This window comes from Solea senegalensis, linkage group LG3 (assembly GCF_019176455.1).
Source record: "Solea senegalensis isolate Sse05_10M linkage group LG3, IFAPA_SoseM_1, whole genome shotgun sequence".
Taxonomy (NCBI): Eukaryota; Metazoa; Chordata; class Actinopteri; order Pleuronectiformes; family Soleidae; genus Solea; species Solea senegalensis.
In genome coordinates, this window is record NC_058023.1 from 16213574 (window position 1) to 16228296 (window position 14723).

The 14723-nt window shown below is 38.5% G+C and overlaps 1 protein-coding gene and 1 non-coding gene across 2 annotated transcripts in view; both read left to right on the plus strand.

Annotated features, from left to right (window-relative positions):
- The first annotated feature begins 457 nt into the window (after positions 1-457).
- spag17 (sperm associated antigen 17) overlaps positions 458-14723 on the plus strand; it is a 40027-nt gene continuing 25761 nt past the window's right edge. The window contains exons 1-13 of the mRNA XM_044022712.1: positions 458-682; positions 1128-1268; positions 2934-2996; positions 3350-3478; positions 4139-4271; positions 4588-4806; positions 6537-6712; positions 7672-7827; positions 9864-9918; positions 10050-10141; positions 10465-10665; positions 13309-13413; positions 13811-13961. Of these exons, the coding sequence (XP_043878647.1) occupies positions 572-682; positions 1128-1268; positions 2934-2996; positions 3350-3478; positions 4139-4271; positions 4588-4806; positions 6537-6712; positions 7672-7827; positions 9864-9918; positions 10050-10141; positions 10465-10665; positions 13309-13413; positions 13811-13961 (1732 nt within the window). The 5' untranslated portion in view covers positions 458-571. The remainder of the gene's footprint in view (positions 683-1127; positions 1269-2933; positions 2997-3349; positions 3479-4138; positions 4272-4587; positions 4807-6536; positions 6713-7671; positions 7828-9863; positions 9919-10049; positions 10142-10464; positions 10666-13308; positions 13414-13810; positions 13962-14723) is intronic.
- trnag-gcc lies at positions 10736-10806 on the plus strand. Its single transcript has one exon. It is a non-coding gene; the product is annotated as a tRNA-Gly (tRNA).

Sequence of the window (14723 nt, forward strand, 5' to 3'; positions counted from 1 at the left end):
GATAAAAGCACCCAGTAGAGAAAGAAGGGCGACAAATAAACTCCACAGGAGAAGAAGCACAACATGGAAGATTAAGGAGAAGTGGAGGAATTGCACCTAAATGCTTATTACAGCAAATAAGAGGAACTATTGAATTTAACAAAGGATTCAAAAGATTCCACTGAATCTGTAAGCATCATCTTAGGTAGATCACTCACTGTTGATCTAGTCATGTTTTGGTTTTGGGTTTTGTGGTCTTCTTCTCTGGGGGTTTAACTGCATCCATGACCACAACACTGCAGAAAATGGCTTCCATCTGATCAATAAGCAGTTATTGGTCATAACTGTTTTGCAGAAAAATCTGAATGATTTAAAAAAAAAATGATCTAATGTGCGCGTCCCTGCTTTTATTTTGAAAAGAAAAAACTGCAGGAAAAGTAACTTTGGGTTACTTTACACTGGTTGCTATGACAACATAAGCACGGGGAGACGCTGAGAAGCCACATCTCCAGTTTGTTTCTATATTTTTTGTCTAATGTCATTGATTTGTGTTCTTTTCTTTAAAAAAGTGTAGAATCATCAGTGAGTAAAAATGCCACCGAAAGGTGCCAAAAAGGGCTCAGCTAAAAAACCCAACGTAGCGGGAGCCACAGTTGTTCACAAGAATTGGGAGGCGGATCTCATCGATGCACCATTTGAAGAGGTTTGTTATCTCACTGCACTCTTCAAATAACTAGATTACACACATCTGTACCTCACTTCTTCCTAGTCAAGATAAACATTTCATATCTTCACAACTTTAATTCAATGTGACGTCATTTATCCAAGAAAGTGACTTATAATATTTGGATTTTTTTTATTGATTTAATGTGTGTGTATTCAAATTACATTTATCTTTTAACACACAAAGATATTATTAAATCACATAATTAAAACCGTTGTAAAACTGTTTCCGGTCTCGTGGCGCCACCGGGGGAAAGAAACGTCTGGCGTCTACGCACTTCATTTAAACAACACCTGTAGCTTTCTTCCCGCTGTTTACCTATGGGTTTTATTTCAACTTAGACCCACCAGTGTTTAAGTTAGCTGTACTAATAGACCATGTAAAACTCTTGGTGTTGACTTTCGTTTCGCCGTGTTGTCTCCAGGATTCATGGCGCGCCTGTGTGTCTATGGTTGTTGGGGAAAGTCCTGAAGATGAGGAGCTGCTCCAGCCATTAGCCGAGGCTGTGCAGCGACCACTACGCAAACTCTTCTCCGCGTTGACCTGGGACGACACACTCGCTAAGGTATTCTTTGCATTGTTCAAATTGTTCAAAGTGAGAAATTTAGCCCCACATCACTGCTATTCACATCTTCATATTCCTGGTAACACTTTATTTTGACAGTCCACTACTGACTCTCTTTATTCAGTGTCATGCCAACAGATAAGAAGTTGGCACTTTTTCAACCATCCGTGACATAAAATTAGCTAACTGCCAGTAGACTTTAAGTTGGGTTGGCATGAACTTTTGTGTTAAGGTTACAGGAGTAAAATTAACTTTTCACTGATTGGTTTGCAGGTAAACATCAAATCATAGATTTGCTGACAACTAGTTTCTTAACTGTCGCTGTATGAGATACATATATATGTGTATACATTTGCATCTATACCTGTGTGTCAGGATCATCTAATTAAAGTGAAAAACAATTGAGTAGATATGAAGAAGTGTCAACTAATTTTCTGTTGACATGATACTGAATACCTGAGTCAAAATTTAAAATGATTAAATTTGCCTTTATTTAAACCATTGCAGTCTGTGAGGGAAACAAATCTCACTAAAGTCAGTCTTAATCGACATCTTATTCCAATGCTAAGAACTTGGTATTCATGACTGAAATGCTTTTTCATGCATGAACAGCTGATATCCTGCCCCCTGGTGGTTTGGCTTTGTCATAGTGTGAAGTTACCCCCTTGGTTTGTGTGTGTTTTTTAAGCACATTTAAAAACAACCAGGGTTGACCAAATTGCTTTACAATGTACAAGGTACAACAATAAGGTGCACACATTAAACAATAAAGCATGATACATGTAAAACTGTAAAAAATTGTTAAACAATAAAATGGTAAAGTCTAGTTAGGTACTGGTCAAGGAGAATAGGTGGTTCGTTAAAGGTGATTTAAAATGTTTGAAAGTTAAAGATTTAATTTAAATGAGTCAATTATTCCATAGTTTGGGGACAGCTACAAATAATAGCAGCTTCATATAAAAGATAATTTCACCAAATTCTTTATACACTGGTCCTTTAAATTCATCTATGGGCTGATTCTTCAAGATCTCAAATTAAATGTGTTTGTTCTTAGCCATTATTCTACCGATGTCTTACATACTACAAATTACTTGCAACTTCATTTGCACTTCCCACTCTACTTACAACACACAGGGCCTTTTGCACAGCAGCCATTTTGACACGTTTTAGCAGGAGAGGCACATGTGTTACTGATCACAATTATCAGTCTTTGTAAGATTGAGAATTTGTTTTATTCAGACATGCACCAATCAGTGATATTTGTACTTAACCTGTCCCTTATTATAAACCAGTGAACACACACAAACTGGGCGCAGCACCTATCTGATCCTACAACCCTCCAGCTACAACCCACTTCCTTTTCTCTTGGCCACAGGCTGTCAAGTACAGTGTCACAGTGAACCAGCATGTATGTACCTATAAATTGAGTAAGCCAAATGGACCTTAACTATCATTAATTTGATGATTTACACTGCTGTGTATGTACTGTAAGCTGTGCTTCTGCGACCTGTCAACATGGGTGCAGTGCAAAAGACACATTGCTGACATCATGAATATGTTGCTTAATAATTCATTCATCATCCACTGATCGACTTAACAGCAAAACAAAAACAGTGTGGATACAGCTCTAACCTCTATTGTTGTGAATTTGTCATGTCTGTCCAGATTCATGATCTGGGGAATCCCAAAACAAAAACCAAACATGATGAGGCTCCCATGTTCCATGAGGTAAGGCCAGGATGCCTTATGGTATAATATAGCAGAGAGTCTCTATTTCAAACATTCTTATTGAGCAATAATTCCATAAAACAGTTATAACAGTGCTCGTTCTTGCAATTAGGGGAGGAAGTAGATATTCAAATGCAGGCAGACAGATAGATACATCTTTAACATTGATAAAGATTTTAATGTCCATGTTAGTTTATTGATTGGTAATGTTAAAGTGTTCCCCCCACCCGTTTGTCATTACATTAGATAATAATATAAAATAAGTAGTGTGTAGCCTCATATTTATGTGCTATAGGGCAGCATATCGGTGTCTGAAAACAAACTTTATTTGTGCTATATATATTTATATGTAGGTTACAGAGTCTGCTAAGCTGCTGCTGGATGCAGAAGAGGAGATTCCCTGTGACCTGATGGCGAAATTACTGAAGTTCCAGCTCCTTCATATCAAAGCCAATGATCAGCAGAGGAGGTTGGCTGAGCAGGTGTGTGTCCACATATATGTATATATGTGATCTATTATATGTGTGATTTTGTAACAGCCTTGAACATGACTATTTTTTCCACTCAGGTTTGATTTGTAACATATTCAAAAACCCCTAAACCTGCACTGCTAAAACAGCCCTATTATAAGCCAAATATCCTTCTATGGGTTTGAATTTTCTTGTTTTAGGAAAAACAATAATTACAAGACTGTAATGTGTCTTAAAACTAAGCCAAAAAAAACATGACTGAAAGTTGTACTTATCACAAGCAAATTCTTCATGAAAAAAATGTGTCCCTTTATAAATGCATACCTTGTAATTTCTCATATTTGCACACACTCTAAGCAAACCAATCTGTGAAAAGTGAATTTTACTCCTGTAACCTTAACACAAAAGTTCATGCCAACCATTGTATTTGCTTGTTACTTGTTACTTTGTAGTATCTTACTAGGACAAAGCTAAATATGTTTATCTTAAAATGTGCAAAACTTTTTACAATTAAGGCTAACAATTTCCCAGAAACAAGGCTTATTTTACTTTTTTTGCAGTGTGGCTATGGTGTGGCTTGAGCCAATAAGTGAAAGGGTTTAATTATATTTTCCTTTGAGGGAATTTTTTAGTGCAGTTCTGTCTCATTTGTCATTTCGTCTTCTGTTTCAGGCAGAGGACGAGGATGTCAATCTGCCTCCTGCCACCAAAGCCTCTGACAAAAAGCGAAAGACTCCGCCTCTACAGTCATCCAAGAAAACAAAGCTGAAACGCAGGGATGAGGCTGAGCCTCCTAATTTCAAAGGTGAAATATACTATACTATACTATATAAATAAATAAATCTGTTCATTGGCTATGTACTGTAATTCAAGACAGCAAGTGAGACAGTGAACCAGCATATGGTCCCTGAAACTGAGGAAACTAAATGGAACTCAGTCATCGTTAATACAATTTTTTTTTTTTACACCTGTGGTTTTCCTACTGCGTCCTGTCAAAATGGCTGCTGTGCAAAATACACATTTACCATTGTAGCGAAATAAGTAAAGGAAAACATGTACAAAACATTGAGTTTTACAGTATGTAAATGTATGTTTTTTTGTTTGTCTGTATGTGAACACAGCTGATGAACCAGACGATGGTCCTGAGCACTACATCCTGTTGCTGGGCTTTCACCAGCCTCACCTGATTAGGATCCTGGACGCCATCGGTGTACACGTAACGAATGTCATCAAACTGTGTTCAGAGCACGAGCAAACTTGTGAGGTGCAGCAGGAGCAACACGCCTCTGAGGACAATAAGCAGTCGAGCAACCAGAGCACATCTGCAGTGACTAGTGCAGGTGAAGGACTAACTTGTTCTTATCCCGAGAGTGTCGTATACCAATGCTCTGTCATGTCCTTCTGCATCACCCTACAGATGCACAAGGTCTCCTTCCATGTCTGAAAGAGATGCTCCTGGCTCTCAATTGACTCCAATGTAAACCCACTGGTGGCACATTTAGACGCCTAGGGCAGAGCAGCGGTAAAATAAAAGTATGAGATTATGGTTAGGAAGGAGGAGGGGGGTTAGAATAAAGGCCATTTATACTCCATTTTCATCTGTTTTACGTCCATCCATCCCATACATTATCTCCGTCTCTATCCTGCATACTACCCTACTGCGCATCTTTGCTTTGTTATGGACAATAGCAATACTTCTAGAGAGCAGTGCCAAGTTGCAGGCATCAGCAAACATGGTGACCATTGAAGAGGTGATTTTATTGTGCTCAATCTGTCAAAATAGACAGAAACATAAGCGGACCACTGAATGTAAGTTGTCCCATATAGATGGATGTAATTCCACACCATCTTACAGAGATGCTCTTTGAAACTTTATATCATTTCCGCCGTCCATCATCCTAAACTCTGTTGCGACGTCCACTATGGCAGATTAAATTAATGCAAAGTATGGATGAAAGGCTCCGCCTGTTTCTGCCCTTTGCCCATCTTTTGAGGATAAATGAGCCTTTAGTATTTTCATTAATATCATCTACGTGACCAAGCTCACAGTGACGTTAAAGTATGGATAGACACTCAGGGCAGCTGGGGCGTCTCAGACGTGGAAGGATCTGAAAGGTGACACAGAGGAATATGACAGAGGTGGCAGCATATCATTTGAAAATTTGAGGTAAAAATGCTGAGGCTTTTTGAAGGACTATTATGGTGACTCATAAAGTAAAGCAAGTAACTCAAAATGGGCAAGTTACCACAAACGCGGAACATTAAACAACTCTGTACAGAAAACATGTACGTTGGGTAGCAGCTGGGGTAACACGTTAACAAGAAACATCTTTTTTGGCAACAATATAACTAGGGATGTACCAAAATGAAAATTGTTGGCTGAAACTGAAAATCAGGACACACTTGGCTGAAAACTGAAAGAAATGATTATGCCAATTCTGTACCATTGTGTTTTTTAATCTAATTTTGTTCTTATGGCTAGGACTGTGTGTACTTATCTCACTAAAGTCAAGGCATTGCAATTATAGTATATTATATTATAGAGTGTGCCCCTCATCTGGTGCAGACAGAAGGGCCTTTTCATTCTGAGCACTGCTCCTGCACTGTGGCCTTTCCAGCATTCAATAGGCGCTGTTCCACCATGTACTCGCATCTTGTTGGAACCGTTTCATTGGTCTTCCAAACTGATCTTGGACAGACTCTGTAAGCAGGTATAGACAGGCGTGTGCTGGCCGCAGTTTTTGCATGCGTCATCACAACATTGTTTCGGTGGTTTTGTTTTGGTGATAAAAGTCTTTCGCTGAATTTTCGGTGCATCACTAAATATAACATCTTTATCGGCAAAACAATATAACCGTAATAATGATAACGTATTTGATAGTGTCCTTGTTCCCCAGTTTAGAAAAACCCTGATATATATATACTGTGTGTGTATATCTATACATACATGTATATATGTATATATATATATGTGTATATATATATATATGTGTGTATATATGTATGTATATATATATATATATATATATATATATCTCAATATTAACAAATAATTCTCATAAATTTACAGACTCATCCAGTGAAAGGCAGGCTGCACCTGCCAGGACACTGGAGCTCTTCTGGTCTGGTCTAAGACCTGTTCTGTTAAGCGCTCCATTGGAGTCGGAGCTGCACAATTTGGCTCAGCTCTGCTACACTGTCCCTGAAATCCGACCTCCATCGAACTCAAATGACCCTGACTGTCCGGTAATATATACAGTATATAGGTTTTTTAAATGATTTATTTACTATCATAAAACCTTTCCCCTGCAATTTAAATGTTTTGTTTCCTTTTGCTATTTTCATTATTCCGATGCTGTGTTTTTCTCAATATCTGTGCCTCACTATTAGGAATGGGACGAAATAACACTTTCTCGACTGAAAAAATATGTTTAAATATATACATTTTTAGATTCTTAAACCTAAACAGGCTTTGCCTTATGTCTGCACCTACGAGGGCTGTGGTGCTGGAATTGACACACTGAGGGCTGGCTGCCAATGACAAGCCAGAGCCGGCAACTACTCCCCCAAGCTAGTTCCGAAGTTTTTTCTACAGTAGAGAAAGAAATCTCAGGAAAGTGGAAGAGACGGCTTCTAAGTATGTCACGTACAAGAAACAACTCAATTTCGGGGAAAAGAGCACCTTGGGGTTTAGAGTTAGGCATGGAGAAGAAGTGAGGTTAGGGCCAAGATGATAAGGCCATTTAACAACTAAAAGAATGTCACGGTAAAGGCTATATTTCGTAGGTGTTGACGGCTATATTATTAGAAGAAAAATCAGTCGGAACAAGGCCTTTCTACATGGAGTTTGTATGTTCTCGCTGTCTGTGAGTAGGTTTTCTCCAGGTTCTCCGGTTAACTCCCATAGTCCAAAAACATGCAGATTTGGGGATTAGGTAAATTGGACACTTTAAATTGACCATAGGTGTGAGAGTGAATGGCCCTGTGATGGAATGGTGAACTGTCCAGTGTGTACCCCGACCTATCGCCCAATGTCAGCTGAGATTGGTACTGAACCCCCCACGACCCCCATGTGGAGCATAAAGTGGTAGAAGATGGATGGAATATTGTTGATTGTTCCATTGCTACTTACTGTACATTCAACTGTACGCTGCATTTGACTTGATTTTTTTGTTATATATTGTTATCTGTGTGTGGTATTACAGTGTGTCCAGCTGGAGTTGGGAAGCCGAATCTTTGACGGCATTGCCAAGCTCATCTATGACGGTGTGGACTGGCGCCAGCAGCATCAGCACTTTCTAGACAGCATCAATCTCATCCATATACCCTCTGTTGCTGTGTTGGATATTCAACCCTCAGAGGTACACACACTCACATGCCAATCAGTCGAACTACATAATAGCTACAAATGATTTTTTATTTTTGTTATTCACAGGGCTATGGAGGACGAAACCTGACTTGTATGTATGTATGTATAAATAAATAAATGAATAAATGTATAAATAAATACATAAATAAATAAATAAATAGAGAAATAAATGAATAAATAAATACAGAAATAAATAAATAAATGCATGAATAAATGTATGAAATCAATACAGCAATAAATAAATGCATACATAAATAAAAAAGAATAAATGAAAGACATTTATACATTTATTTCTACATTTCTGTTCACCTATATTTATTTGTTTATTTACTTATTTCTGTGTCCATATGCTTATGAGGTAGGAGGTCCTTACCTGAGTCAACACCATGATTGGTGCTGCATGTTGAGCACAGTAACTGCAGAGTGATACATGCTTTCACATGAGAGTCTCCAAAAACCACTAAAGTCTCCAATAACACCAGAAAAAGTCGCTAGATTTGTCGCTAGTCGCACAACAAAGTTGGCGACACTGGGAAGGTCTGCCAGTGACTGGTCGAGGACATTACACATGGACTTTATACATTTATTTATTTATGTATTGCTGTATTTATTCATACATTTATTCATGCATTTATTTATTTGTGCATTTATTTATTATTGGAGTATTTATTCATACATTTATTTATTTACGTATTTATTTATTTATTTATTTATTTATACATACATAAGTCAGGTTTCGGCCTCCATACAGGTCATGCTGGCCTTTAATTCAGAGCATTATTGTGTTATGTCATTCTCAATGCTACCACTGTATGTCTGTTCACGGACACTGCTACTGTAGAAAAAAACCTGCTAGCAGAGGATGGTTTCGATCCATCGACCTCTGGGTTATGGGCCCAGCACGCTTCCGCTGCGCCACTCTGCTCGTGTTTCACCACATTTCCGTTCAAGAAAGAATGCTGGAATTCCACTCTGTCATTGTCAGAGTTTGCAGGGGGTCCTGTTGTTTGTTGTAGTTCTCACTGCAGATCAGTCTCCTGAATTTTTTTGTTAAAATTACAATTAATTGATCTGTTGATTAACTAAGCAAACAAGAAACTTTGTATATATCTGCTATAAAAAATTTTGATTGCAGAAAGGCTGCCTTCTGCAACCAAAACTATTTCTGGGCTACAAATCAAATCCTGCACAGGCTGGCCAGCTGCCAATAGTTGTAGAGGATTTTAGCATTATTTTATTTCAAATCCCACCTCACCCAAATGCAACCTACCTTTCTGCAATGTGTGTTTATACTTCAAGGACAGTACATTTACTACTTCATTTATTGTTATTAAATGTTAATATAATAATACTGCCTTTACATGCTGGTTTTGGCAAAGATTGAACTGAACCTATATAATAACAACAATGATAAACTTATTTCTGTAGCATATCGAATGAATAAAGTAACACAATTTGTTAAGCCTGTAATCAAGAAAAAAATTTAACATAGTTCACTATACAAATTAAATACTAGTTTCTAAATATTATGCTCCAGTTTGACTTATGATGGACCGATATTAAGGCACAAAAGTAGTTTTTTGTAGAGATATGTACATCTCAGCTTATTAACATGTGGATATAAAAACATTTGACAATGTTTTATTATAATTATAAACCCTCTCAAGGAAATATAGCCACAGTAGTGTTGGCATGATATTTTATTTGAAAACAAAACTAAATTATAAATACAATACAATACTATAAAAACAGAAAACTAATTACATAAATATACAGTAAATACTACTACAAACATAAAGCCTATACATTATTGCTTGAATTCATTTGAATTCATTCTTTTAAATATCTACTTCGTCTTCTCTGCAGCACATCTGATGTATCTGCCTCATAAAAGTCAGACTGTTGAAACTCCACACAGGTCATAGGTCATCTCCCTAACCAAGCCCACAAGCGTTGCTAACCTGGCTGTGTAGTATTTACTATATTAAAAGGTATGACTTAACCATGTATGTGTGTTTCTCTTGTCAGGGTGTGTCGACCCGTTTATCCGTGACTCTAAACTCAAAGAGGACTGCGGTTCAAGGTTGGGGAGTAATCTTTCTCTGTATTTTGGGAAATGCTGGTGTTTGTTATTTAAAAACTACATGCTTGTCGGCCTCTTTGTTTTCTTCCTTTCTCTCTTAACTGAGACTGAGCTGCCTCCTCTCTCTGCAGATGTGGACATGCGTTATTACAGCTACCTACTGAACCTGGTTCCACCTGAGGCTTGCTCAGTTCCCCTTATTTTGGACTGTATGCTACAGCAGGTATGTTTGTGCGTGTACACGTTTGTCTGACCAAGATGTTTATCATTTATTATGTTTATGTTTATATTTGCTGCTGTGACACTGTAAATTTCCCCACTCAGGGAATGTGTGCAGCTTTATATCCCCATATATATTTTGTGTTAGGATAAAGTCTTATAAAATCTCCAGATATTATTTAAAAGCTTGACTGAAATATTTATTTGATTTATATTGTGATATATGCCAGTATGGACTTTCATAAAAGAATATTGTGTGATAAGATACAACCTCTTTGGGAGTGGTGATTAAAACCTGATATCTCCTTCTTGTGAATCTGTCTTCAGGTGGTGATTTCCACAGAAAGGTCGGACCAAGCGCAGTCTCGCATAGCTTGGAGAACCAAGTCTCACAGTGGTCCCTGGTTAGACCCTCAGTTGGCTGCCTTCATGCTGCAGAACTTCCTGCCCCTGGTGCACACAAATGATCAGAGGAGCAGAATGTTAAACAGCTTAGTCAGTGTTGTGCAGAGAGAGGAAGACAAAAAGGTACAGTAAAAACATGTTTGTGTACATGCACAGTATCAAAACCTGACACGGCAGCTTCTGTGTATATGAAGCATTGGTGGTTCAGTGGTAGAATTCTCGCCTGCCACGCGGGAGGCCCGGGTTCGATTCCCGGCCAATGCAACACATGCTTTTTAGACGGGGAGGGCAGGTCTACTGATGACCAGATGAAAGGCGGTTTCATATTTCAGGCTTTCGGCTGAGACAGAAGAAAGGCACAATAGCTGCTCCCCCTCCTCCCTCTGCTCCGTCATGGTGGGAGGGAATGCTTTCTCTTCAGCACACACAAACTGAAGCGGCGGTGGTTGTGATGTGAAGTGGCAGGAGCTTGGTAGCGTGTACGAGAAGCATATAATGGGAACACATTCTCTTTGTTTGCTGCTTTTTTTACTCCCCAATCATTTTCAAAACTGTTTTGAAGACATAATGTGAAAAAACCTCAGCATGTAACACAAATGATAATGTATATGTTTATTATATATGTTGAAAGCCCTTTTGAAAGCTTTGGGAGGGGATATATTAATAATATTATTGTCAGGGAAAATGTGTTTTATTAACACAGTAACCTTTTGCTGATCCATAAATACTTACAATACACAGTACGTCCAGCAGATGGTGCTATAATCACAATTATAGAAGAAAAAGTATTATCACTTTTGATGATGATTATGACACAAACTGGATTCATAGGCACAAGTACTGTATTTTCTGGGCTATATGTCGCACCAAAGTATTATTGTCCAAAAATATATCATGAAGAGGAAAAGTACATCTATCTAAGTCACATTTATTTTTAAAACATTTCATAAGAATCCAGAAACAAACATTAATCTGGAAAGACTACTCAGTTAGCCTACACAATAGCCTGACCAACATAGGCTAAAATTATTAACCTAACAGGTTAACAAGTTTATAAAGTTCCTGATCTCATTCTGCATCACTGAATCCGTTGAATTCTTCATCCTCGGTGTCGCTTCTGAACAATTCCGCCAGATCTGGAGGAAGATGAAGCGCCGTCTCCTCTTCTGATCGGCTGACATCAGACTCACCATCAGCATCAGTTGTAGTCAGTCCGACCTTTCTGAATCCCGACAGGATCGTTTTGGTTGCCACAGTACTCCATGCTTTTTCAATCCATCTAACGACTTGCTGGAAAGTTGCATTGCGCATCCGGCCCGGTTTGCCGTGAAGCCGTGCTCTCCATCCATCATCCAGGTCTCGTGCAGGCGACGCAAGAGTGCCTTAAAACTCCGGTTCACTGCGTTGTCGAGTGGCTGGAGTATTTTAGTTAAGCCTCCAGGGATGATAGCAGGAATGGAGTTGCAGGCTGTGATATGTGCCGTTTACATGTGCTTGCATACTGTCCATCACAAACGGGGTGTAGTGGCTAAGCCCCAGCTTAAAGCCACTGAGGGGCTGCAGGACAGGCTAAACTTATTAACGCGCTTGATACGCTTTCTTTGGGTCCAATGAAATCCAGTCCGCACGCTTGCTTTGCTTAATATGCGACCTTTTATTTCTCACATTTTTAGGCGCAAGATCAAGTCCAATAAACAGCAGTAAATGACAGTAAGTGACGGAGACCACCGTGCCAAAAGCATATCATTTAGCGGTTGAAAAACTGTGCGCTCTTCTGTCCGGCAACACCTGCCCAGTGACACAAATTCCCACCTTTATAGCAACAAAAAGAACACACCCACCACCTGTCGGCATAAATTGGTAGTGCAGCAGCTACACAAAGAAATGGCTCCTACACAGGGCTTTGCGTGTTTTAAAAAAGCCCTTAAGATGTTTAAAATAGCACTTTGTGAGCTGAAAGCTTATCATTTCTTCATCCATCTACCCTTTGTTGTTTGTGGTTATGATGGGGGGAATAAAATGACCATTGGTGGCAGTTTCGAACCATCTCCACAGCATGCTAGCACCACCGTGAAGTGTGATTTCTCATGACCACTTGTCACCATGCTCACAACTTTCTGCCCTTTCTCTGCAACACTTCGGCTCATGGGGATGTCAAACCTGAGGGGGACCTCGTCCATATTTGTTATATGGTCCGGTGACATATTGTGTGTCATTGCCTGCTTTTCAATGAATGCACGGAAACTGTCGACCTTGGCTTGGAAGTCAGGTGGCAGTTTATGACACATCGTGGTCCATTTTCTGATTGACAGGTGGTTGCGTTGCATGAAGCGATAGCAAAATAGTAAAATAATTTATTTTCATCTTTTTGGCACGTAACTGCACCGTTGATAAGCCCCAAGAACCCATTTGTGGACTTGTTCCTCCAGCTCTGGCCATCGCGCTTTCAGGCTGTGTTTATCCTTTGATTTTTTTCATAGAAGTAAGAGTTACCTCTGCTTTTCACCAGTTCCTGACAAGTTTTTCACTCACTCCAAACTTTCTTTCTGCAGTTTAAATTCTGCAATATTCGTCGCTTCTTAATAGGTCACATGGCCAGCCAAACTAAACTAAAAAAAGCGTGACTTATAGTCTGGAAAATGCAGTACCTGTTTATTGGAACTGTAAAACTCAGTGAAGATCTCATTAACCTGTCCAGATTTTACAAGCTCAAGCGCTGCATATAATGAAATAATTTGTTAATTTGTTAATTATTTTCTGTGTTAGGGACTAGTGGACAGGTTTGGAGCAGAGGAGACTCAGAGGAATGCTGATCTTCCTTTGGTCATCAGACACCATGATGAGAGGGCATTGCGCTTGAGGGATGTCAGTGTATGTTGATTTTTTTTCTGTTTCCATATTAAAAACTGATATTACTGTTTTGTGAAAATAATCTCATCAATATTTTTCATAATCTTTTCATTCTTGATTAATCTGGCGATTATTGTCAGTACTAATCAATCACTTGTTTGGTCCACAAAATGTCAGAAAATGTTTATCTGTGTTTACTAAGCCTTGAAATGGAATTAAGAAACCAAAATGAATCAACTTTAATGATTTCTTTGTTACATGCACCAAAGACATTAGAAAATATCCACATTTAAGAGGTTGAATACCACTGAAACAGTTGAATTGCTTCCAATTTGAATTTGTCACAAGAGTTAACGATTCACTTAGTAATCGCTCCACACATGTGTTTATCAAGTGTGTTTACTTGTCTTCCTGAAAGGCTGTTCAGGGTTTTGATCCAACACAAGTGGAGTCGTCCATAATGAAGCTGTCTCCAGTTTGGGAGATGATCCAGTCTGCTGCTCATCCTAGAAAGAGCCTCTCTACCTGGATGTCCATCAAACAGCATTTGCAACATGACAGCAAACAAGGTCAGTCCAGCTCAGTTTATCAATTTATCCTTTGCTGGTTGTTAAGTTTGTACCAACTAAATGCTTTTTGGCTATATCTATCCAATAAAAAAATAACCATACATGTACATGGATCCATTTCACACAATATACTAATGTTTGCCCCATATAGCTGACCGCAACCATGATAATGCCTTTTTTGCAGGCAACAACATTGTTCACTTACATAGACATATATAATGGATAACAGCATACATATAGTGAACATTACTGTATTTTAAGACACAGTGACATTAAATGGTCACTACGGTTTTGCCAACCAGCAAGCTGTGATGACATTTTCAGTGTCCTTACAGACTTAAATATCTGGTTTATTTTACATGCAAGTTGAAGATTTAATGCTGCAGGTATAATGTCAACTGCAGCTAAACACCATATATTCACGCTGTCTGGTTCAGTGATTTTCCCCGCTTGATCTCTGCAGATTTAAAGTGTATTTGGAACTCTCAATGTTTGAAAGGGGCACCGGTGCTGTTAATTTTTCAAACTGAGTCACATGACGTCTGAAGCTCTATACAATCCATTAGATAGAGAGAAGAAAAAAAACGACACAAAACAAACAGTACTCCAATTCTAATTTATAGTCTGATTATTTTACGTTTTCATTATTTTTTGGAACTCCACAGTGACATACACAATTTTAATTAACCAAATCTGAAATACATCTATTTCTGATTCACATGTTTCATTGATACATACCCAATATTTCTTTACCTTGACTAT